At 49.7% G+C, this 24,334-nt stretch overlaps 2 protein-coding genes across 2 annotated transcripts; one reads left to right on the plus strand and one right to left on the minus strand.

The window, feature by feature from the left end:
* Nucleotides 1-1,922: 1,922 nt before the first annotated feature.
* On the plus strand, nt 1,923-11,665 carry Foxp3 (forkhead box P3). The gene is made up of 11 exons (XM_050160864.1): nt 1,923-3,185; nt 3,708-3,812; nt 3,908-4,046; nt 4,936-5,023; nt 5,102-5,206; nt 5,938-6,025; nt 6,195-6,275; nt 9,521-9,671; nt 10,174-10,250; nt 10,632-10,733; nt 10,893-11,665. The coding sequence occupies exons 1-11, from the start codon at nt 2,901-2,903 to the stop codon at nt 11,034-11,036; spliced, it is 1,365 nt and encodes a 454-aa protein (XP_050016821.1). The 5' UTR covers nt 1,923-2,900; the 3' UTR covers nt 11,037-11,665.
* A 135-nt stretch (nt 11,666-11,800) lies between these two features.
* On the minus strand, nt 11,801-24,039 carry Ccdc22 (coiled-coil domain containing 22). Its single transcript, XM_050160863.1, has 17 exons — nt 23,878-24,039; nt 23,192-23,369; nt 18,647-18,779; nt 17,654-17,760; nt 17,450-17,516; nt 17,165-17,343; nt 15,439-15,633; nt 14,697-14,759; nt 14,477-14,596; nt 13,898-14,017; nt 13,698-13,814; nt 13,495-13,596; nt 13,305-13,412; nt 12,945-13,040; nt 12,704-12,763; nt 12,546-12,620; nt 11,801-12,163 (listed from the first exon to the last, which is right to left on the minus strand). Exons 1-17 carry the CDS (start codon nt 23,925-23,927, stop codon nt 12,050-12,052), a joined length of 1,884 nt encoding a protein of 627 aa, XP_050016820.1. The 5' UTR covers nt 23,928-24,039; the 3' UTR covers nt 11,801-12,049.
* Nucleotides 24,040-24,334: the final 295 nt, after the last annotated feature.

Below are 24,334 nucleotides of genomic sequence, written 5' to 3' on the forward strand. Positions count from 1 at the left end.
TTTCCCAGTCAGACATTTTGTTCGGCATTTTATATGTACTAACTTTGTTACTGTCCCAAACTAGAAAGGAGGGCAAAGCCTGGCCTGCAGATCAGGACACATGAGGGTCCTTCTAATCCTCTTCCTTTATCGGGAAGGAAGCTGAGGAGAACTTGTTGACATCCCAGGCCCAGCAAGAGGCCTTATAGAGTTTTGGGCTTCCTGGCCTTTACATGGCTCCCATTTCTTTGGACTCAGAATGGTCCACATGGTAAGGAAGTGAATCCAGGCACCCTATAAAGTCTGTGTTCCTGACATCCACTGGTTCTAAGAAATGAGATCCTACGGTTCTAGGTTTCGGTTACTGTACCATTTGAAGACCCAACGGGTCCCAGTAGCGATGAGGCCTGCCTAACACTCACCAAGTGTTCAACCTTGGGCCCCTCTGACATCCAAGAAATACAGGATCCACAGAACCTGGGGTTTACATGGTGGCCAGATGGACGTCACCTACCACATCCGCTTGCACCCACCCTGGGCCTATCCGGCTACAGGATGGATCAGTCAGTTCTCGGAACGAAACCTGTGGGGTGGGTTGTCTGCCCCCTTCTCTTCCTCTTTGTTGCCGATGAAGCCCGGTGCATCCGGCCGCCATGACGTCAATGGCAGAAAAGTCTGGCCAAGTCGGGGTTGTGACAACAGGGCCCAGATGTAGACCCCGATAGGAAAACATATTCTATGTCCCAGAAACAACCTCCATGCAGCTTCTGAGAAACAGTCAAAAAGGGACGCCCCAACAGACAGTGCAGGAAGCTGGCTGGCCAGCCCAGCCCTCCAGGTCCCTACTACCACTAGACAGACCATATCCAATTTAAGTGCCCTTTCTGAGAATGTGCTGATGCTTCCCAGAGTCATGCCAGTTCCAGAAATGTTTAGGGAGGAAATTTCTTATAAGTTCTGGCCAAATATCCATACTGCTTCGAAAGTGACCATGGTCCACCCATGAGGGCTAAGCCACTATGGTGGAAAATTCTACTCACGGAACTTAATACACATTTGCTTGGACTGCTGTGAAGAAGTATCACAAACTGGGTGACTTATACAGCATAGTTTATCGTGGCACAGTTTTGAGGCTAGAAGGCCAAAGTCAAGATGTCAGCAGGGTTGACTCCTTCTGTCATCTCTTCCTGGCCTTCTCCCAGTTTCTGGTTGTTTTCTTTGCTGCTCTTTTTCTTGGAGAAGCATCACCTCATGGCTGCCTGCCTTCCTGCGGTCTTTCAGCTCCTCTTCTCCTCACTGTTCTATGAAGCCTGTGTTCTCAGCCTCCACAGACTCCTGGTTCTCATACTACTATTTTAATCCATGAGACACTACAATTTTAATACCTCCATATTAAACTCAAACCAATCTCTTCCAGGACCACAGTTCTGACGATCCCCATACATAATAGCAAAGAAGCAATTGCCTTCCAGAACACTTCCGTGCTCCCCTGGCTGTTTTCAGAAGCTGTATACCCAGCCCATGTAGTACAGTAGACAAGAGGATGGCATACACACATGTGCAGATAGATAGAGCTGGGAGTCTGTCAACTGTAGACATGGATACATACTTCCTAGAGAAAGATGTGGAGACATCAGCCTGGTGGTGACTTGTAATTCCAGTAATTAGAAAACAAAGGCAAACAGTTCAAGGACAAATCTGGCTATATAGTGAGTTCCAGGTCAGTCCAGTCTACATGAGACCCTGTCCAGAAAGAAAAAGAGGTCCAAGGCTATGGAAAGACTAAGAATTATGAACCTGGGGATCCCTTTAATTAAAAGGGGGTAGAATTATATAGTCATTTGAAGATCCGGTTGCCTCTCTGACTAGAACTGTAAGATCCCAAAAAACAAAAGCCAGGCCCCTCAGGGGCTGTAAGTTACTGGGGCTCACCAGCGGGGCCTGGGTCACCATGTAGGGTTTGAGGAGAACACAGAAGACTGAGGCATGGCTAAGGGAAAAAGGGATGGTATAGGAATTCCAAGCTTGAGGAGCAGAGATTGGGGCATGTAGGGATGTGGCTAATTTGGGGAGCTCCCAAGGGCCCTGGATCAAGAAATCCTGTCCCTTTTTTTTTTTTTTTTTGGCACCTGCCATGCTAACTCCATGCAGGACAAAAGCCCAGAGAAGACTAACTAACCCCCGCTGTGGCCCTGAGCTCTGCAGTCTTGAATTCAGTTACCTACCTGCATGTTTGCCCATGCATCAAATGCTTACCTTTGCGTCTAGCCACATCTGACTAACATCACTGCTCCTCCATCCTCCATCTCTCGTAATGCCCACTGTGTGATAGCTGCTAATGCCAAACCCTAGACGTCATCTTGATACTTTCTCTCATCTCCGACATCCAAGCTTCCAGCAACTTTTCCTGGCTGTCTTCAAAAGAGACTGAGTATCCAGCCACTTCCTACCAGCTCCTCTGCCACTATCCAGGCTGACAGCAGCAGCAGCAACTTGCCGGAACTATCGCAGTAGACTTCTCACTAGTACCGCTAGCTCCCTGCAACCTTTCCTCTCGTGGCATCCAGCTGAATCTTTTGAGCTCATGCCCAAGTCACTGGAATAAAATAATGAGAAGAGAATCTAAGACGAGCCCCAGCAGAATCAGCAGAGACTGTGGCCTGTGCAGAATGCATGGGCTACTGGAAAGCTGAGGCCCCACAAACCGACTCCCCATAGCCCCACATTCACAACAAGGTTGTGTGGTGTATGCTGGACATGTACATGTGGGGGCTATATACATATATCTATGTTTTATACACATACACATATCAGGGTAGAGTGTATGTGTGTAATGGCTTGGGGTATAGTTATGGGGCCCTTTGTGACATACCCTGGTCAACACCTACTCAGATCAGAGGTTACCTGTATGGTTCAAGTGGATGAATATCTTACACCGTCCCTGGAACGCACGTGACTCCATTCCACTGTTGTCCCTGCAGCCTGCCTCTGAAAAGAACCCAATGCCCAACCCCAGGCCAGCCAAGCCCGTGGCCCCTTCCTTGGCCCTTGGTCCATCCCCAGGAGTCTTGCCAAGCTGGAAGACTGCACCCAAGGGCTCAGAACTCCTAGGGACCAGGGGTCCTGGGGGAACTTTCCAAGGCCGGGACCTGAGAGGTGGGGCCCACACTTCTTCCTTGAACCCTCTGCCACCATCACAGCTGCAGGTGAGGCCCGGGGCCCAGAATGGGGCAAGCAGGGTGGGGTACCTGGGCCTATAGGTGCCGACCTTTACTGTGGCATGTGGCAGGAGGGGCGCTGGCTGGGGCACAGGAAGTGGTTTATGGGTCCCAGGCAAGTCTGACTTATGCAGATGTTATAGGGCCAAGAAAAATCCCCATTCCCCAGGCCTTAAGAGATCTAGGCTTCCCCCACCCTCCCAATCCTTGTCCCAAAAGGAGACCTTATGATCCCATGGGCATAGCCCTGTGTCCTCATTTTGCTGTGACAAGAGGAGATGGCTGAAGCCCAGAAAGGTAAGATAAGGTGACAGTGTTGGGGCCAGCTCTACCACTTTAAACTGTTTGACATTGGTGAATGTCTCCATGAGCCTCCGATTCCACATTATGAACTGGATATGTTAACAGTTCCTACCACGTGGAACTTCAGTGAAGAGCTGATGAATGGGACACAGAACTGTGAAGATGGGCGGGGCTTAGCATCTTATGGCATCTGTCTTCTCCTTCCAGCTGCCTACAGTACCCCTCGTCATGGTGGCACCCTCTGGGGCCCGACTGGGCCCCTCACCCCACTTGCAGGCACTTCTCCAAGACAGACCACACTTCATGCATCAGGTATGGAACCTGAGCAGGCTGGGAAGAGGGAATAAACAGGAAAACTGTGAAGCAAAGCCCAAGCCAGGCTGAGCCATGGTCCATATGTTCCTCAGCTCTCCACTGTAGATGCGCATGCTCAGACCCCTGTACTACAAGTGCGCCCACTGGACAACCCAGCCATGATCAGCCTCCCACCACCTTCTGCTGCCACTGGAGTTTTTTCCCTCAAGGCCCGGCCTGGCCTGCCACCTGGTAAACATCTCAGCTTTCTCCCTATGGCTTCACAGAATCTTTGCACATACATAACAAACTTGTCTGAATTACAGTCCTATGGAGGTCTAGGGGGTGGTCTTTTTTTTTTTCTTTTGGTTTTTTTGAGACAGGGTATCTTTTGTGTTTGTCTGTTTTTTGTTTTTCGGGACAGGGTTTCATCTGTAGCTTTGGAGCCTGTCCTGGAACTAGCTCTTGTAGACCAGGCTGGTCTCAAACTCACAGAGATCTGCCTGCCTCTGCCTCCGAGTGCTGGGATTAAAGGTGCACCACCACTGCCCGGCGAGACAGGGTATCTTTATATAACAGCCCTGGCTGTTCTGGAACTCACTTTGTAGACCAGGCTGGCCTTAAACTCACTGAGATCCACCTGCCTCTGCCTCCCAAGTGCTAGGATTAAAGGCATGCACCAACACTGCCTGGCCATTATTTTTTTTATTTTATTTTATTGGTGTTTTGCCTGTATGTCTCTGAGTTTGTTGGATCCTGGAGTTACAGACAATTGTGAGCTGTCATGTGGATGCTGATAATTGAACCTGGTTCCCCGAGAAGAGCTGTCAGTGCTCTTAACCACTAAGCCATCTCTCCAGCCTAGAGGGGTCTTAAGAGTCATGAAAACTTCAACCTCCAAAAACTGCCAGGCTTAGAACCTTGAAGATGTAGAATGCTAACAACCACAAATGGCTGCCATTAGTAAATATGTCATTACTTATCAATGGCCATCTTTAGGCTGCTCTGTCAGAAGTTCTGCTCTGTGGGAACAGCAGAGTCCTGTGAGTCAGTGTTCAATGGTCCAGGAAGGTAGAGGCCTTCTGGGACCAGCTACAGAACCTAGCCTGCTGCCCCAAAAGTACCCCGTCTCTACCCACAGGGATCAATGTAGCCAGTCTGGAATGGGTGTCCAGGGAGCCAGCTCTACTCTGCACCTTCCCACGCTCGGGTACACCCAGGAAAGATAAGTAAGTTACCAGTGCTGGGAAGAACCCCGCTCTCTCTGCCCACCCCTCTGCTGATATCCTGTCCTCCCCCATCCCCAGCAACCTCTTGGCTGCACCGCAAGGATCCTATCCACTGCTGGCCAACGGAGTCTGCAAGTGGCCTGGTTGTGAGAAGGTCTTTGAGGAGCCAGAAGAGTTTCTCAAGTGAGTAGGCTGACTAACCATGGGCTTCTGGTATCTGAACCGAGATCTGCCATGCATGTCTCAACTCAGAATCCTCCTGATGGATGCAAAGTAGTAAAGGTTGAGACTTTATCCCTCCGGTTCTGTGATCTTGGGCTTCTCTAGGCCCAGGTTGCCTCACTTAAATGAGACATGATACTAAAGATAAATGCTGATAGTTATCTCCATTTTATACACCAAGGCACTAAGGCCAACCAGAATTAAGTGTCAGTTAAGCTAACAACGGTCCTGTGTGATGAATGTTGGATATGAACCCAGGCGGCCAGGCTCCAGAACCCGCACACCTAACTGCAACACACATGACTGAGTCTCAAATTTCTGCTCCTCCCGACAGCTGTAGCTGTTTCCCCTCGGCTTTATATCTGTCCCCTTCTCCTTCTGTGTTTCACTAACCATACCTAGCTCTTGGCAATGATGTACTTCCTGTACGGCCAGGCCTTTGTGTAGGCTGTGCCCACCACCTGAAATGCCATCCTCCCTCTCGGTGCCTTTCTAATAGCTCAGGCTGGAAAGCCAGTAGTTGCCGGAGAGTGGATGTTTAGAGTAGTCTGTGTGGGAGAAAGAGACGGACAGGGGTGTGGTTGAGTGCAGGGAAACTGAGACTCTAAAGAGAAATCTCCCAAAGGGTCTAGTTGGTACAGCAAGCCAGGAGGCCTGACCCACCATGATCATGAAACCTTCTCCTTGCTCAGGCACTGCCAAGCAGATCACCTCCTGGATGAGAAGGGCAAGGCGCAGTGCCTCCTCCAGAGGGAAGTGGTGCAGTCCCTGGAGCAGCAGGTAAAGCCTGCAGGGTGTGGTTAAGGGGAAGGAGGGCTTGAGGGAGGGAGGGCTTGAGGGAGGGAGGGCTTGAGGGAGGGAGGGCCCTCCAAGGGTAGGCCCTAGCGCAGTCAAGGGGGTGACTAAGAAAGACCAGGTAGAGGCCTCACTTTGGTGTACATCCCCACAGCTGGAGCTGGAAAAGGAGAAGCTGGGTGCTATGCAGGCCCACCTGGCTGGGAAGATGGCACTGTCAAAGGCTCCAGCTATGGTGAGTACCCCAAGTCCAGAGGCAGAAGACCTCAACTGTTGGGGGCCCTTAAGAACCAAATGACCTCTTCTCATATGTAAGCCCCGGCCTGTACAGGCCATTGCCACCTCCTCAATATGCTTACAAACCCTGACCTTGTGACCCCAAAACGTCATGTTCTGCCTTTTCCCAGCAATGATAAATAGGCAGACAATAACCCCAATGCACCAGTGGCAAAACTCAGAGGGAGCACTGCGAAAACGGAGGGCCCTACACTCCAATTTCAAGATAATAACCTCAGAACACTGGATACTGTAGGTCCCGTGTGAGCACACACATCACACGCCCAGTCCCAGGCACTTGGCCGATGTGAACTTTTTCCATTCCCATACTACAATGCAGGGAGCCACCACGGTCATCCTAACTAAATAAAGACACTGAGGTCAAGAAGACATAGTGGACTTTTCCAAATTCACAGTTGGATACTAGGGGATCCCAATTCAGCCCCTGTTCATCCCCAGCCCCAGCATCTATGGCTTCATAGCATGCACACTACTATACTCTAAACAAAATGCCCACTGCCCCTTTATGGAGGTCCACCACAGCCTGCAAGTGACAAGAGGGTGGTGGCCTTCTCGAAAACACTGAACTCACTAGACACACTGTATGCAAGTTCTAGCTACTTGAAGGAGGATCACTTGAAGCCTTGAACTCAAAACCAGCCTGACTAACATAGAGACCTCATCTCTAAAAGATGCTCGGTTGCCACGTTTATGATATGAGGGCCTTGCCTTGTGCCCAGTCTTACTGTATCAGAAACAGAGGAGGGGTTGATCTGGGGGAGAGGGGATGTGGAGGAAGGGACTGGGAGTGGAGGGAAGCGAAACTGAGGGCATGATGTATGAGAGAAGAATAAAAGTTTTTTTTAAAAAAATACAAATAGCCAGATGGTGGTGACACCTTTAATCCCAGCACTAGGGAGGTGGCAGGTGGATCTCTGTGAGTTCAAGGCCAGCCTGGTCTACAGAGTGAGTTCCAGGACAGTCAGGACTACACAAAGAAATCTTGTCTTGAAAAACAAAACAAAACAAAAAAAAAAAAAAACAAATAAACAGAGTTGGGGAGAATGTTCAGTGGGAAGTGCTTGCCATATAAGTAAAAGGCTCTGAGATTGGACCCTAGCACCCACACCGGATGCAGAGTAGTTCAAGTCTGCAATCCCCTTGCACTTAGGTGGAAACAGAATTACCTAAAATGCTGTGCATGGTAGCACAGGCCTTTAAATCCAGCACCCAGCACCCAGCACCGAGGAGATAGAGGCAGTCAGAGCTCTATAAATTCAGGTCAGACCGGTCTACATAGTGAAACCCTGTCTGAAAAACAAGAGAATCCTGCAACTCAGAGCTCACAGGCTGGCTAGCCTGGCATAAGTAGAGGCATACAAGAGATCCTATCTCAAACAAGGTGAAAGGTTAGGACTAACACCCAAGCTTGCTCTGTGATCTCTACACATGCACCAGCACTTACACACATCCAAACATGTAGATGTACACACATCATACATAGAGACAAGTGAGATATGAATAGAACCAAATAAGTAAATGCAAATTTTAAAATAAAGTGGGGTTGGAGGACTGGAGAGATGGATCAGGGATTAAGAGAACTTGCTGCTCTTCCAGGGGCAGTTCACAACTCTCTCTAACTCCAGTTCCAGTGGGATCCAGTGCACATTTCTGGCTTCCATACGCACCAGGCACGCATGTGGTGCAGACATGCATGCAGACAAAATGCCCATACACATAAAGTATTTTTGTTCATTTAAAATAAAAGTAGAGGGGGCTGGAGAGATGGCTCAGTGGTTAGAGCATTGCCTGCTCCTCCAAAGGTCCTGAGTTCAATTCCCAGCAACCACATGGTGGCTCACAGCCATCTGTAATGAGAACTGGTGCTCTCTTCTGGTCTGCAGGCATACACACAGACAGAATATTGTATACATAATAAATAAATATTTTAAAAAATAAATAAATAATAAAAGTAGAATGGAAGCAGGATATGATGACTCACACCGATAGTCCCAGCACTCCAGAGGTGGAGGCAAAGGATCAGGAGTTCAAGTTCTGTATCCTATGATACAGAATAAGCTAGAGGCCAGCATGGGTGACATGAGGCCCTGACTCAGAAAAACAATTTTTTAAATAAAAATAAAATGGAAACTAAGTAGTGGCTTAGGTAGTAATCTCGGCACTTGGGAGGTTGATATGGTCATCCTGTGCAACATAGTCAATTGCAGACTAGGCTGCACTACACAACATGAGACCCTGCATAGGTAGAGAGATTAGATAGATATGTAGATAGATAGATAGATAGATAGATAGATAGATAGATAGATAGATAGATACATACATACATACATACATACATACATATACATAGATACATAGATAGATAGATACATAGATAGATACAGAGGTAGGTACATAGGTAAGTAGAAAAATAGATACAGAGACAGATGGATGGATGGATGGATGGATGGATGGATGGATGGATGGGATGGATGGACGGACGGACAGGTGGGCAGGCAGGCAAACAGATGGGTGGACGAACAAACACAACCAAGCAAACATTTTTAAAAGTAAAATGGAAAGCCAGTGTGGTAGCACATGTCTTCAAGCCCAGAACTTGGGAAGCAAAGGCAAGTGGATTTCTGTGAATTTGAGGGCAGCCTGGTCTACATAGTGAGCTCCAGGACAGCCAGGACTACACAGAGAGACCCTGTTTCAAGAAACCAAAATATAAAATAGCAGCCACTTTGTAGTGACACCCACTTATAATCCCAGAACACCAGAGGTAGAGAGAAGAGGATGGAAGGTACAAGGCCAGCCAGAAATATATAGTGAGACTATCTCAGAAAAAATAATTTAGTAAGACACAAAATGAATAGACAAGGCATGGGGGTACACTCAGGAGGCAGAGGCAGGTAAGTTTCTGTAAGTTCTGGGCCAACTAGGGCTACATCTCTAAGAATTAATAATAATCATTTCTGAACAAAATAAATAGACATGAATGGGGCGAGATTTGTGGGGAGGAAATGGGAAGCAACAGGGGGAGGAAGTAGGGTGCAAGTGCTCTGTTGTATGTATTGCAGACATGTGCAAAATTGTCCAAAAATAAGTTTAATAATAAAAATACAAAAGAATTTTGAAAAGGAGAAAATGAAATTTAAAGCTTAAGCCTCTCAATCACTATTCTCTCCCAAATCCACCCAGGCCTCAATGGACAAGAGTTCTTGCTGCATTGTAGCCACCAGCGCGCAGGGCAGCGTTCTCCCAGCCTGGTCCGGACCCCGGGAGGCTTCCGACAGCCTGTTTGCAGTGCGGAGGCACCTCTGGGGAAGCCATGGAAATGGCACCTTTCCAGGTCAGTGTACTCTGCACCCTGTCTGTTGACCCCATTGGTGTCAGGGGAGCACAAAGGAGCTCCCCATCCCCCTCACACCCCCACCAGCATCTGGGAGGAAAATGCACCTGATAAATTAGGCCGAGAATCCTTCAATGGTTACAAATGCATAGCTCCAGCCCTGTGTCTTTTGGGGACTGGAGCCATGCCTCACCTTGGCATGTGCTACTTCATTTGGTCATCATGAGGGAGGGACCTAGTTAATTCCAAAGAACCCTCCCTTCTTCCTCGCCTCAAGGGGAAGCAAGTGGATTCATCCAACCAATCCATTCCCACCTGCCAGGCCTGGGCTGTGGACTTACCGGGCAGGCACTCCGCAAACAGTACCTGTGTGTGATCACAGACACCCCCTCCACCCTTGGTGCTAATGGCAGGGTTTCAGGTCTTGGACTCAGTGTGGAGACAAAGGTAGGGCAAGGTGTGAGGAGCTCACGGGGCCTGATCTATTCCAAACCCTCGACAGAGTTCTTCCACAACATGGACTATTTCAAGTTCCATAACATGAGGCCCCCTTTCACCTACGCCACCCTCATCCGATGGGTAAGCAGGGCAGCCTAGACCTCGCAGCGGGGGGTGGGGGTACTTGTCTCCTGTGCACCCAGAGTGGATCCTGCGTTAACAAACTTCAGCTCTGAGAAGCTCAAAGATGTGATCCTTCTTGATAGCTTCACCCCAGATCTATCCCTGAACCAAAAACTACCACAAGCCAGGCCAGTGCAAGCCAAATTGTGACACTAGAGACTATCCTTTCCTTTTCCCACCCCATTACTAACTTCACCCTTGCCCCCATGCCTCATCCCATTCCCTCTCCCTCCCCTCCCGTGACCCACAACTACACACCTATCCCAGGCAGAGAGGCTCCCCTCACCTCAGGCACAGTTCTGAGGAAGCCTGCTCATTCCACCTGACTCCAACTTCCAGGCCATCCTGGAAGCTCCAGAGAAGCAGAGAACACTCAATGAAATCTACCACTGGTTCACACGCATGTTTGCCTACTTCCGAAACCACCCGGCCACCTGGAAGGTGAGCACCTCCATACAGTGGGGGCTGGGACGGCTCCAAGGGTGGGTGACCTTGGGCAACACACAGGGGAAAGGGACAGGTCAGTGTTGAGGTCTGCTGAACTCACTGCCTGACTATCCACCCCATCCCTGCCTGGGGTCCTGACCCCCCTTTCCACAGAACGCCATCCGCCACAACCTGAGCTTGCACAAGTGCTTTGTGCGCGTGGAAAGCGAGAAGGGAGCGGTGTGGACCGTAGATGAGTTTGAGTTTCGCAAGAAGAGGAGCCAACGCCCCAGCAAGTGCTCCAATCCTTGTCCTTGACCTCAAAACCAAGAAAAGAAAGATGGACAGGGGCCAAAACATAAACCGGAGGCTGTGGAGGCAAGGAGGCAAGTCCTGGACATATCTACAGAGACCAGGCAATGATGTTTCCGCCATCTTGCCTGCCAAGGCCTCTGCTCCCTATCTAGCTACCCTCCTGGATTATATCTTCCGCCTTAAGGCTGAGGGATACCAATCCCAGCCCGGCCCCTACCCCGACCTAGCCCCAAGACAGGCTTTCCAGCCAAAAAGCCCTCAGACCCAGCTATACATACAGCCTGCCTTGGCCACTCCCAAGTGGAAAAATGACACAGACATGGTCATAAGACTGTCTCCTGGACTCAACCCAAACCCTAAAACACAAAGAGCCTGCCTTGGTACATTCGCCTGCCCTCAAAGTTGCATAGTCCTGCAGTCTCACGTGACTGCAGCCCTACTGACTCATACAGCCACATCGGGAACCATGGGCACTAACTGTCACACATAGGTACATATGAAGACCCTTGCACAACAGCAGCACCGGAACCTTCAGGATTGTATCCCAGAAAACCACACAGGCATAACTAGTAATACACAGTCTTATGCCATGCCCCAACATATCAAGTCACAGCTTGTCAGAACTCACACATGTACACACATGCAGCCCCCTTCACTGTATCTCCTGAGTTCCATGAATACACACTGACTCATCAAAATCTACCCCATGTCTCACTTGCCACTGACCCCAGTCCTCTACCCCAAGCCCCAATCCATGCCTCAGCGTGGACCACAGAAGAACTTCTCTTTTATTTGGGATAGAAGGCCCTTGGCCCCCAGTGCCCATCTAATAAACTGTGGCCAAGCTAGACAATCACCCTGATCAAAGATGGGACCCGATAAGCAGGCATCTGGGTTTAAGATCCCAGCAGGAGAACGCGAAGGCTGAACGGAAGGAAGTGCTAGAACCAGTGCTTGGGCACTGCCTCCAGCACCCCCAAATTCCTGCCTGTGGCGAGGAGACCTCCATCAGGCCTCTAGGCCTCCCGGACCCGGGCCAAGAGGCCAGCATTCTCCTGGCGAAGGGCTCGGTAGTCCTCACAGATCTTCTCCAGGTTGCTCAGAGTCTTCTTGCCCATCTCTGTCTCGATCTAAGACAACACAATGCACACATCTTCAGTATGCAGGGCCCATTTCCCAGCCCCTGCTGGCTACCCCTCTACTGCGTTACTCTCTGCTCCCCCCATCCCTGCAACAGTAGCCGGTCCCTTCCCATCATCAGACTTCTGTGGATGTCCTTCCCATCACCCAAAGTCACAGTTTCTACCATGGGTTCTAGGAGCTAGGCATGAGGAACCTCAAGCTAGAAGCCAGGGCTCAGAGTAGACGACTGGCTAGCTCCAGGTCCCAGATACAACAGGCCCCATGGCTGAGCCTCTAGCTCTCAGTTGTCTGGTTTCACAGACTCTTAGTGTAAAGCAAGGAACTATCGCCTGGTCTGCCTCCATTCCCCTTCCTAGTCCCAGATCTCACCTGCTCCTCAAGGTCTCGAACTTCCCTCATGATGGTGCCTGTGTCCTCAATGGTCTGGATGAGCTGGCTGCAATTCTGGAGACAATAAGAATGCAAGGCTTGCTTGTGCCTGTGCTAGCCCTCCACAGCCAGTCCACCAGACACATGGCTCCCCTCACCTCATGCAGGGCAGCTAGATATTTGTAAGCCTTCCGGACAGCGTCATCCTTCTTAGCGTCCTGAAAAGACAGAAGGGACCGCAAACGTGTCAGCAAACCGTTCCCACTTGTCCATGACGCCAGCCCCGTCTAGACCCACTCTTTCCTACCACTTTGCCTTCACCCCTCCTGAGAGAAAAGCTAGGCCCAAGCAATAGGCAACAGCCCAGTCCCGCCCTCCCCCTCCCCACCCGCTCCATACCTTGAACACAAGCTCATCAGTCACTGCAAATGTCCTGTCCAGCTTCCCAGAGAGAGAGTTGATTTCCTTCTGAAGTTCCTTTGTGTCCGATAAGATCTGGCAGAAATCAGGGCAGCCATCAGTCCATGTCTGGGGCACGGTGGCTGGCTAGCGATGGTACTCATGCGCCTGCACTTACATCCAGTCAGGGCCTGCATCACTGTGTTGGGGTGTCTGGGGTATACTGTATGTGCCTCTTATGTGCTGGAGTGTTACCTGAGCAGCTCTGCCTACCAGAGACCATAAAGTCCCTGTGTAACTACCCTACACCTGTCTGCCCACGTGATCCGTGATCCACCCATCAGAGCCATAGTGGCACACCTTAGTGATTTCTTCTTTCTGCTTCCGGATGTTGCCCACAATCTCCAGGATGCGCTGGGTATAGGCCAGCCGGGACACATCTTTTGGTAAAGTCTCCAGCTCTGACACCTAGACAGGAACATGGCAGGCATGAGCCCAAGCCCCACACTCCACCCCCAGTTACAGCCCAGGGCCCTAAAATCGGCCTTACCAGCTGCTTATAGACCTCCTCCTTCCTGCGAGCCTCTTCTGCAGCTGCGCGAACACTCTGGTGTAGCTCCTGAATTTCTGCCAACCTTCGAGATGATTCCAGCTACCAGGAACCCATAGACAGAAGGCAATGAGCAGAGCTCAGAAACAGCCCCCAGTGGAGGCAGTACATCTCCGTCCACAGCCCAGGACTCCACCACCTACCTCCCTACAATCCTGGAGTTTTCGGAGGTGCCGGTACTCAGCAAGAAGCGGGACCCGATGTTTTTCCCACTGACTCGCTAGATGAATGACCCGCTGGGCACTACTCTCCACCACAAGCTGGCCGGAGTCAGGGAAATATGTCAAAACAGGCTAGATCCAACCACCCCACCGCTCTCGGCCCAACCCCAATCCCAGCCCACCTGCAGCTTGGCGAGGTTGGCAGCCCCATCAGGCAGCAATTCCACCGCCCGACTCTTCAAGCGTAGGGCCTGCTCCTGCTCAGCCACGCTGAGTTCGCTTTGTCGACACTCGGTCTCCACCTGGTATACTCACAGCCAAGCTCCCAGTCATATATACAGCTCATAATCCTAGTGAGCCCATTATGGCCCTGGCCCAGCTCAAGGCCTCAAAGATCACTCCATGGCCTCTATCTACTACAGACCTCAGGATCTTCAGCTCCATACTGACAGCCAGAAGCCCTGAGAAGCCCTGCAAGCCCCTGCTCATACAGACCCATCTTACTCCACTGATGCCCATAGCTGCTATGCCCCCCTGCAAAGCCTGACTGGTGCCCAAATGTGCCTCTAACCCCTATAGGTCCACCAAGCCATTAATTAAACATATTTCTTGGCCCCACAAATTCTCCTAGACCTTCAAGAATATTAGAGATCCTTAATATCCTCCATTAATAAGCCTGGCATCTACAGACCTTTTCAGATCAGCTCTCAAGGCCCTAGTTCTGACCTGATCCAGCCCAGGTCATTCTCCCAGCCCCTTACCTGCATAAGGTTGATTCCCAGGGTCTTCATGTCAGCTTCGACCTCCTCAATGTTGTGGTTCACACTCGCCAGCTGCTCCCGAAGGGACTCTAACTCCTGCTCTTGAGCTGCCCGTATGTCCTGGGAAGCATAGGCCAGTCTAGGTGGAGCCATCAAGTCCAGAAGACAGGCAATAGCCTGGCTGACCCCTCTCTCTCTCTTTCTCTTTCTCTCCCCTTACCTGTTCAGGCCTCTGGGAGGTAGCTGGTACATCTGGTACCTGGGGGGCCTGGACCTGGGGCTCCTATGGATAGAAGTAGCAGCCTGGTTGTTAGTCACACAAGGTCCCAGCCTTCACAGCTCCGCCTCAAACCCCAAAGCACCCCCAAACACTGTACCCATGTCTGCTCAACCAGTGACAGTTTTCAGACTGTGACTACAGGAGAATAAAACACCATTTGTAACTGCAGATTAGAGTGGCTGACCACAAGGAAACCTTCCTGAGGCTAACCCTGACCACCCCAACCCTGTAACCAGCCCAACCTGTAACCACCCCGACCCTGTAACCACCCCAACCCTATAACCACCCCAACCCTTTAACCACCCCGACCCTATAACTACCCCCAACTCCGTAACCATCCCGACCCTGTAACTACCCTGACCAAAATGTCCATGAGAAAAGCAGGCATTCCTCTGAGTGGGTGTCCAAGGAAAAAAAGATGTTCCCAAAGGAAATATGTTTCCCAAAGGAAAGATGGGATCTGTTCTGGGAGCACTGCACACCCCTTACAAGTCCCACCACCTGTCTGCCCTTTCTCCACTCAAGTCCCAAGAAGCTAGGGGAGCCCTCTGGGCACTGCCTCCCAGTTGGAAGGCCTACTCAGTGGGCACGGGGAAGCTGTATGGAATATGGTGGTGTTAATACGGAAAGCAGCGCTCAAGGCAGCCATCAGCACACTCCCTGTCCACTCTGGCCTACCTACCAGATGAAAGGTAAACTTCTCGGAATGGGTGAAGCGGGAGCCTTTGGGGGCGCTAGTCGTAGTCCTAGCATCCCACGCCTGTAGCATCTCTCCTAGGTCTCGGACTTGTGGCGAGGCTCCAACTGGGCCCCAGCTCTGACGCAGATGTTCAGCCAGCTGCTTGTGCAGTCGCTGCTGTGCAGCCCGGGAATCCTCCTGGAAAGAACAGACAGGGGAAGAGGAAGGCATAGGGGCCTGCTGCTCCCTTGGACCCTGCCTTCTCACCAAGGCAGCTCCCTGCCCTTCTGGCCTAGGAGCTCCCCAAGGACAGAGAGGTGCCTTTCTCCACAGTGGGTACCATTTCTCTACCCACTCACTCCTCACACTGCAGAATGTAAGAAGAGAGAAAAGTGAACCTGGGGCTTTGAGATCAGAAGGAGACGGAAAGGATGGTGGGCAGCAAAGACACAGAATGTAGAGTACCAGGTCAAAAAGGGTCAGAGTTCAAGACAGAGGGAGATAAGCAACGGAGAGAAGAACAGAAACCATTTCAGTGCTGAAGGGCATGAAGAAATCATTAATTTCACTCAGTATAAAAATGGCACAAGGGTTACATAAAAATGTTCTTGTGAGTAATGACTCATCATCTTGAGTACTTAGGAGTGGAAATTGTGTGGCAGTTTGGGTTGACTAGGATTTGCTCCTGAACATGGAACCCAGGGCCCTGTGAATGTCTGGAGAGTGTTCTACCATGGAGCTACATTCCAAGCTCTGAGATTTGCTTTAAAATACAGGGGAAAGTTAAAAGGAAATAGAAGACTAGAAGACAAGAATCATTAGAACAATCTGTCTATATTTATGCTTCAAAATTCCTGTTAATTTAAAGAAGAAATAGTATCTGGGTATGGTGGTACATGCTTGTAGTCCTAACACTCAGGAGACAGAGACAAGGAGATTGTAAATTGTGATGCCAGCTTAGGTTATATCGTGACACCCTGTCTCAAATCTCCCCTAAAACACCAGAAGATGGGGCAGGGAGAGAGAAAGTACAAGCAAACATGGTAACCAGGGTGGCAGGGATATAGATAGATAGATAGATAGATAGATAGATAGATAGATAGATAGATAGAAAGAAAGAGAGAGACAAAAGCAAAAATGGACAGGGAGGGTAGGGAGAGGAGACGCCTTTAATCCCAGCACTCGGGAGGCAGAGGCAGGCGGATCTCTGTGAGTTCGAGACCAGCCTGGTCTACAGAGCTAGTTCCAGGACAGGCACCAAAGCTACAGAGAAACCCTGTCTCGAAAAACCAAAAAAAAAAAAATGCAGCATACAAATGGGGAGACAGAAAGGATGAGAGAGGGGCAGGAAAACCACAGAACAAGAAAGACAGTAAGAGGAGGAGATGGTGCAGACACCCAGAGCCAGAAACCATGAGGATCAGTGACAAATGCAGAGGCAGAGACAGCTCAGGGACATGCCCCAGTCCCCACAGGGGATACTTCTAACAGTCCCAGTTAAAACTCCTGCGAGCTCGCTACCCCACTAGCCCATTTTTTCAGAACAGGAAAGCAAGCAAAGTGGAAGGCTTTGCTGCAGGTTCCGTCCTTCTTAGCCATTCTTTCAGGCAAGTGCACACAGAGGAGAAGCAAAGAAGAGAGGGACAGAGTGGGGACAATGAGATGTGGAGAACTAAGAGGAGCCACGGGAAGCAGAAGCTTTGGGAGGAGAGCTGAACAATGATGGTACCTGGGATGGGAGGCGATGTGTCCGGCACACTAGGTCTTCATCCCCTGGGCAATCCCTGCTCACATGCTGGCAAAGCTGGATGGCGTGATGTTCTAGGAGGGAGGCTGCCCTCCCCACAAGCTGGGGCACCTGTGTGGGGGCTGGTAGCAGCAGGGGACTCGCCTGGAACTCCCGTGGCTCTGAAGGCAGAAACAGTGCCAGTCAGCTTCCCCCTTCACCGCCCTACACCAATGCTCACACACTCCTCTCCCTTCCTCACTTAGATCCATACAGCTGCAGCCTCACCTCCTCTGGAACTCAGCTCAGGCAGAACCAACGTGCTGGAGTGGAATGACTGCCGGAGGGCTGAGCCCTGTGGAGAGAGCAGAGTCGGCCTCTAGGTTGAGGTACTAGTGAAGGGGGGGGGGGGGCAACAACCTGAGCAAGCGCATGAGGGCAAAGAAGGCAAGGAGGGCACAAGTCCAGATGGACAGGAGGTGGGGATCCCACCTGGAGGCGCTGCAGCTTGGGAGTTCGAAGGAGAGGTGGGACCCAGGGCAGGGCCAGCTGGTCCCGGATTTGGCTCCCAATGGCCCGAAGGAAAATAGCCGAGTCACCTATGGGGTGAGGGGTGGAGGTCGGGGGGATAGGGAAGGAGTGACATGCCACAAATCTGAAAGTACTGGGAAGCCAGCTGTAGCACCTGATTCCTTGCCTCCTAGTGCAGGTGGAGTCAACTAACATTCTTGCTCATCCAGCAGTTACTGAGCTTAAAGTAGGTAGGTACCAGTTACCACGTTAAACACCGCTTCAGGAGACAAAAGTGATAAGGTCCCCATCTTCATAGCGTCAGCAGGATAACAGAAAAGAAACTTCATGAATAGGACCATTAGGACCATCTATTCTAAGCAGGAGAGAGAAGGATTGCTAAAAAGGGGCTGGAATGTTCCAAAGAGCAGCCAGAGAAAGGCCTTGCTGAAGTAACAGAGCAGAAGGCACAAGAGTTGAGGGCGTATTTAATCTTTTGACATTCTGACGTGATATTATCATCTACAAAGATAAAGCACGCTCAAGAACAGAGCAGTTCAGTCACACCAAACAATCTCCTAACGTTTGAAGCGAGTTTAGTTTTGTGTTGCCTGATGTTCAGAGCTATTTTCAGCAGCGCATGCTCCGTGGGTGGGACTCACTTAGTAGGGAGTTGACTATGAAGAGATCTGAGGGAAGAATAATCTAGGGACCCAACACCCTGAGGCTAGACCGGGCCTGGCACATTTGGGAACACTAAGAACACCCATATATGATAAGAGCGGAGTGAGGAGCAGAGGTACAGGAGGGAAGCTGGGCAACTCATTTCCTACCTCATGCTACCTGCCTTGAATCCATCCGCTCTCTGACCTTGGATCTACCCATTCTCCCGAGGATACATCTAGCCCCTACCCTTCCTATCACTTCTCTTAGCCCCTATCACCCTGGGAACACAGTCCATTCAAGATCCCATACCTGCAGGCTGGTCTGCATCCTCAGAGGCATCGGTGGGGAGCCGCTCAGCCAAGAAGAGAAGCAGGTCTCGAAGGTCAGGCTCACTGGGATAGAGGAAGTTCTGATAGCCAAGCTCCAAGGGATAGCCCAGGTCCTGGGGGTTAGCAAGTATAGCCAGATGATGATACTGAGGGTAAAAAGCCAGGCCCTCATTTGCCAATCAAGGAGGAGCCTCCTGATCTGGGGGCCCTGGGACTACCACACCTGACTCTTTCAATTGCCATCACCCTCCCACTCCCCCCCCCCCACCTGCATCACCAAGGCATTCTGGCCACAAAGTCATCATACTCAGTATTATAAGATCAATAAAAGAGATTAAAGCTCATCGGGCTTGCTGACAATGGCTTAATCCCAGCACTTAGAAGGCAGAGGCAATAGGATCTGTGAGCTGGAGGCTAGCGTGGTCTACAGAGCAAGTTCCAGGACAGCCAGGGCTATACAGAGAAACCCTGTCTCCAGAAACAAAAACAAAGTTCAGCCTTGTTAACTATGACTCAAAATCCAAATGCCATAAAAGAACAAAGGATTTCTGCCCATGTGAAAAAAAAGAAATGACTTTAAAAAAATATAACTAACAAAGTCAAAAGAGCAATGACAGCTTAGGAAAACAATATCCATCGCCTTTGAGAAGAAAGTCATGAACCTATCTATTATATAAGTAGTGCCTAAAAATAAACAGAACTGATGATGTGGCTCAGAGTGCTTGCCTATGTGAGCAAGGCCCTAGGTTCCACCCCCAGTACCAACAAAATAATTCCCACCACCACCATCATCAATGACAACAGGCAAAAGATCAGCAAACACACAGCTCAGGAAGAAAGGACTCTCAAGAGTTCCAGAGAGGCTGGGCGGTGGTGGCGCACACCTTTAACCCCAGCACTCAGGAGGCAGAAGCAGGCGGATCAAGGCCAGCCTGGTCTACAGAGCAAGTTCCAGGACAAGCTCCAAAGCTACAGAGAAACCCTGTCTCGGAGAAAAAAAAAAAAAAGAGTTCCAAAAAGGTTCAAAGACAAAGCAAACTTCCTGGACTCACACCCAAGTTCTGCCTCTTACCAACTGTGTGACCATGGGTCAATACTTCTCTGTACTTCACATTTGTTATGTAAGAAGAAAATTATAGCAAGGGCTAAAGAGATGGCTCAGTGGTTAGGAGCACTAGCTGCTCTTCTGAAGGACCTGGGTTCTAGTCCCAGAATCCACATGGTGGCTCATGACCCTCTGTAACTCCAGTTCCAGGGGGAGGCTGGAGAACTGGCTCAGTGGTTAAGAACACTGGCTGCTCATCCAGAGGCCCTGGGTTTATTCCCAGCACCCACATGGCAGCTCACAGCTGTCCTTAACCCCAGTTCAAGACGTTCTAAGGCCCTTTCTGTCCTCCATGGCAAGTACATGATGTACAGACACATGCAGGCAAAATACCCATACACATAAAAATAGATAATCGCATTTTAGCCAGGCAGAGGTGGTGGCTCACGCCTTTATTCCCAGCACTTGGGAGGCAGAGGCAGGCGGATCTCTGTGAGTTCGAGGCCAGCCTGGTCTACAAGAGCTAGTTCCAGGACAGGCTCCAAAGCTACAGAGAAACCCTGTCTCAGAAAAAAAAAAAAAACAAAACAAAACAAAAAAAAAAAAAAAACTCCAGTTCCAGTGGAAGGCAATAGCTCCTTCTGACATCCACCAGTACCAGGCACACAAATGATGCATATATACACACATACATGTAGGCAAAGCACTCATATGCACAGAATGAAAAATCTAAAATCTAAATAAATAAAAAATTTCAATATCTTTTTAAAATGTATTTATTATGTATGTAGTATTCGGTCTGCATATATGCCTGCAGGCCAGAAGAGGGCACCAGATCTCATTAAAGATAATTGTGAGTCTCCATGTGATTGCTGGGAATTGAACTCAGGACCTCTAGAAGAGCAGCCAGTGAGTGCTCTTAACCACTGAGCCATCTCTCAAACCCTAAACATTCTTTTAAAAAATATTAAAAGGCCGGGAGGTGGTGGCGCACGCCTTTAATCCCAGCACTCGGGAGGCAGAGGCAGGCGGATCTCTGTGAGTTCGAGACCAGCCTGGTCTACAAGAGCTAGTTCTGGGACAGGCTCAAAGCTACAGAGAAACCCTGTCTCAAAAATCAAAAAAAAAAAAATTAAAAGTACTCATCTGGGACAACTGTCACGAGGTTTAAATGAGTTCTCATCATGCTATCGCAGTGCCTGGTGCAGAATATTGACTCAAAAACCACCATTATGATATGTATTCATGTATTCTGTCACAATAGAAGCTGTATTAGAGGATCATGGTCACACAAGAATAAAAAAAACAACTGGGGTCTAGCTACATAATTTAAAGCTTATAAAATCTGACATCTATGATCTAAGAGTTGTGACTGATAAGGAAACTCATTCCAGGAGTGAGCTGCTGTGATGGTTTGAACGAGAATAGCCCCATAGGCTCGCAGATTTGAATGCTTGGTCTCCAGGGAGCAGTGCTATTTAAAGGATTAGGTGTGGCCTTGTTAGAGGAAGTGTGTCACTGGCGGCGGGCTTTGAGGTTCCAGAAGCATGTGCCAACCAAGCCCAGAGTCCTTCTCTTCCTGTTGCCTTGGGATCCAGATGTAGAACTCTCAGCTACATCTGTCTGTGTGCCTCCATGCTCCCCACCATGAGAATAATGGACTAACCCTCTGAAACTGTAAGCCAGCCCCAATTAAATGCTTTTTTTAATAAGAGTGGCCATAGTCATGGTGTCTCTTCACAGCAATAGAGTGCTAAGTAGCCTTATACAGTGACAGAAGCCTAAAACACAGAGGTGTTTCAGGTATAGAAATGGATACCAAAAGCAAGGGACACAGAGAGGAAGACACCAAACACACAATGCTGAATTGGAGACCCTTTCTGATTGCTGCCGGCAAGCCATGGCTGCTGAACCAGACAATCACAGGTATCCCTTGACCACCAGGTTCCCCATACTGAAATTAACATGAGCAACAACATCCAGAGGCAGACAGCATTGAGAAGGGAACATCAGAGAAAGCCTCATCCCATCCACCACCTTGGTACTTCCCACTGAGCATACTATGTGCCCAGCAGAAGACATAGCTTCTCTCTTAAAAGGCCATCTTCCAGAGGCTGAGAGATGGCTCAGGGGTTAAGAGCATTGGCTGCTCTTCCAGAGGTCCTGAGTTTAGTTCCCAGCAACCACATGGTGGCTCACAACCATCTGTAGTGAGATCTGGTGCCTTCTGGCCTGCAGGGATACATGTAGACAGATGCTGTATATATAATTAATAAATAAACTTTTTTAAAAAAAAAAGCCATCTTCCAGAATGTGGCCCTGAACAGGGGCAAACTGATCACTTCATGAGGCAAAGAGCCCTAGACAGAAGAATGTGGAAACAGTTTGGCAAATCTGAGAGTGCTGACCTAACCAGGAAGAGCCAACAGGGGTACTGCTCAGACCAAAACTGCATAAGCACTGCCCAAGGTAAACAGCTGGATGACCCTGTCCCCTTTGGTCTACTGGGTACTCCACTGACCTGCCACCACAGACTTAGCAACGTACTATGTATGCTGGAAGTGTCTACATTCATTCCTTAAGCACAGGCTGCCGGGGATGCGTGTGGCCAGACTATGCTACCAACTCTTCCCCGAGCAATTTAGTTGTTGCTTTTGGAATGCTGGAGACTGAATCCAGGAAGTACACCCTCTAAAACTGAGCTACAGTTTGACACAGTTTAGCTTTCACATTCATTTTACACAGACAGAAACTAAAGATCAAAAGGTTAAAAGACAATGTTGCAAAGAAAGTTTGTTACAAATGAGTTACAAAAAAAGCAGAATTCTCAGCTCTTGGATACAGTTACTTTGAAACAGAGGGTGGGTGATTCATTGAAGCACTTTATTTGATCTAACAGAGCAGTGGTTTTGGAACTATAAGAGGCACAATACAATGTAACAGATGATGTTTTCCTAAAACAGAACACCTTTCTATGGGTAACCATCCCTTCCCCAGTTCTATGCCATGAAACAGCAGCTAATCAGCCCTATAGGAGGTTCATGTGATCTGGGCACAACTAATCAGAGCTTGGTTTGGAAGTATATAACGCAATCAAAGTCTTTCTTCAGCCCGGATACGTAGGTAAATGGATACAATGTAACACTGGGGTGAAATCTTGACTGGAAGCTTAAAAGGTGGGGGCTACAGCTAGTCCAGGGGTAAACCGGATCAGCTCATTTACTCCACACAACCTTTTAGCACCTTCATTTCAGAGATAAGGAAACAAGCTACGGCAGAGTTAGGGTCATACAGCCAGGATGAGTAGAGCTAAGTAGAGTCAGAACTAATCGCACGGTTTGGCTACACATGTGGCAGCTTTAACCATTAATGAATGGCAAGCCACAAAGAGGGAGAGAGAGGAAGGCAAGAGTGTCAAAGAACTTGGTGACTGTGAAAAGGGAATGAAGGTGGTGTGCATACTGGGAGGAGGGCACTCACCATGCAGGCCTGAGCCAGGCTCATGGCCAGGCGAAACCGGGCAGACATCGCTGGTGGCAGCAAGTGACTGAGGCCAGAGCCCACGTCAGGACTGATGACTCGAAGGCATCGGACCACGGCCTCTACTACCAGCTCAGTGGTGAAAGCTCGCAGAGTCTGCACTTCTGGAGGAACTGCCCTAAAGAGGAAAGCAGCAGGCTTGAGGAGGGGTTAGGGGGGAAAACAGCCTTCTAGAGAAGGAAGCGCTAGTACCCAGGGGCAGGGAAGAGCCTAGGTTTCAACAGACCCTGGGTGTCCGTGACTAGGACTTCTACTTGGTCCAGTCTCAGGGACTCTAGAGACGCTGAGCGCCAGTCCTGAAATGTAAGTTTCCTGGATCTCAGAGTGCAGGTGTCTTACACCCTCTACATATCAGGGTCCCAGCATATTAGTGTCCAAATCACACATTTCAGGTCTCAGTTCCCACGGTTCGAGTCTTATAAGGTGCCTGAGTCCTCTGGGCTTACCAAATGTCCAGGTCAAACGTTTGGGAGATCCGTGATGTTAAGGTGTAGGTGGGCTTAGGATCCTGTAAGTTGGGGCCCTTGGTTGCCAAGGTCTCGATTTTAAGGTTCCTGGGTAATGGGGTACTAGGTTTTGGAGTCCCGGATGTGAGCAATTGGAAGCGAGTGGGGCTGCATACTTACGTGCCCGCCTGGCGCAAAGAATGGATGAGGATTCGATCGGCCTCTTCCATGCTGGAGTCAGTTCTAACCCTGCTGGGGCTGGGTCCGGGACCGGATCAGAGAAAGTGGAGCAACGCTATAGCAACTGCTCTCCGCGCCCGCGGAGGACAGAGCATCACGTGCCGCGCAAAGAACATTGGGAAGTGTAGTTCTGCGAGTGAATGCTGCGCAAGCGAAATGCCTGGAGGCGTGGTATATTGCACACACTCAGAGCTGAGTACGCAATGGCTGCTGGAAGCTGTAGTTTTCCCATCTGAAGTTCTGCAGCCTCGTCCAAAGGAAAAAGGAATTGTGCTAGCAGCTGAGGGACAGGACAGAGAAATGCTTCATTTAAGGAAGCTTCATCTTCCAAATTATAAAAGCCTACAAGTGTACAAAATGACTCTTCCCCTCTGTGCTGCTTTCCTCATCTGTAAAA

This window comes from Alexandromys fortis, unplaced genomic scaffold (assembly GCF_014885135.2).
Source record: "Alexandromys fortis isolate MF-2015 unplaced genomic scaffold, M_Fortis_MF-2015_v1.1 scaffold_83, whole genome shotgun sequence".
Classification (NCBI taxonomy): Eukaryota; Metazoa; Chordata; class Mammalia; order Rodentia; family Cricetidae; genus Alexandromys; species Alexandromys fortis.

Bases quoted from the DNA above. Each gene is read 5' to 3' on its own strand.
- Foxp3 (XM_050160864.1), top strand. From the start codon at position 2,901: ATGAATATCTTACACCGTCCCTGGAACGCACGTGACTCCATTCCACTG. The intron at 4,047-4,935 runs GTAAACATCTCA...CTCTACCCACAG, and splicing joins CCGGCCTGGCCTGCCACCTG to GGATCAATGTAGCCAGTCTG. The intron at 10,734-10,892 runs GTGAGCACCTCC...CCCTTTCCACAG, and splicing joins ACCACCCGGCCACCTGGAAG to AACGCCATCCGCCACAACCT.
- Ccdc22 (XM_050160863.1), bottom strand. From the start codon at position 23,927: ATGGAAGAGGCCGATCGAATCCTCATCCATTCTTTGCGCCAGGCGGGC. The intron at 13,815-13,897 runs GTGGGCTGGGAT...GACTCCGGCCAG, and splicing joins CCAACCTCGCCAAGCTGCAG to CTTGTGGTGGAGAGTAGTGC. The intron at 12,764-12,944 runs GTATGGAGCGGG...CTGTCTTTTCAG, and splicing joins CTGATGAGCTTGTGTTCAAG to GACGCTAAGAAGGATGACGC.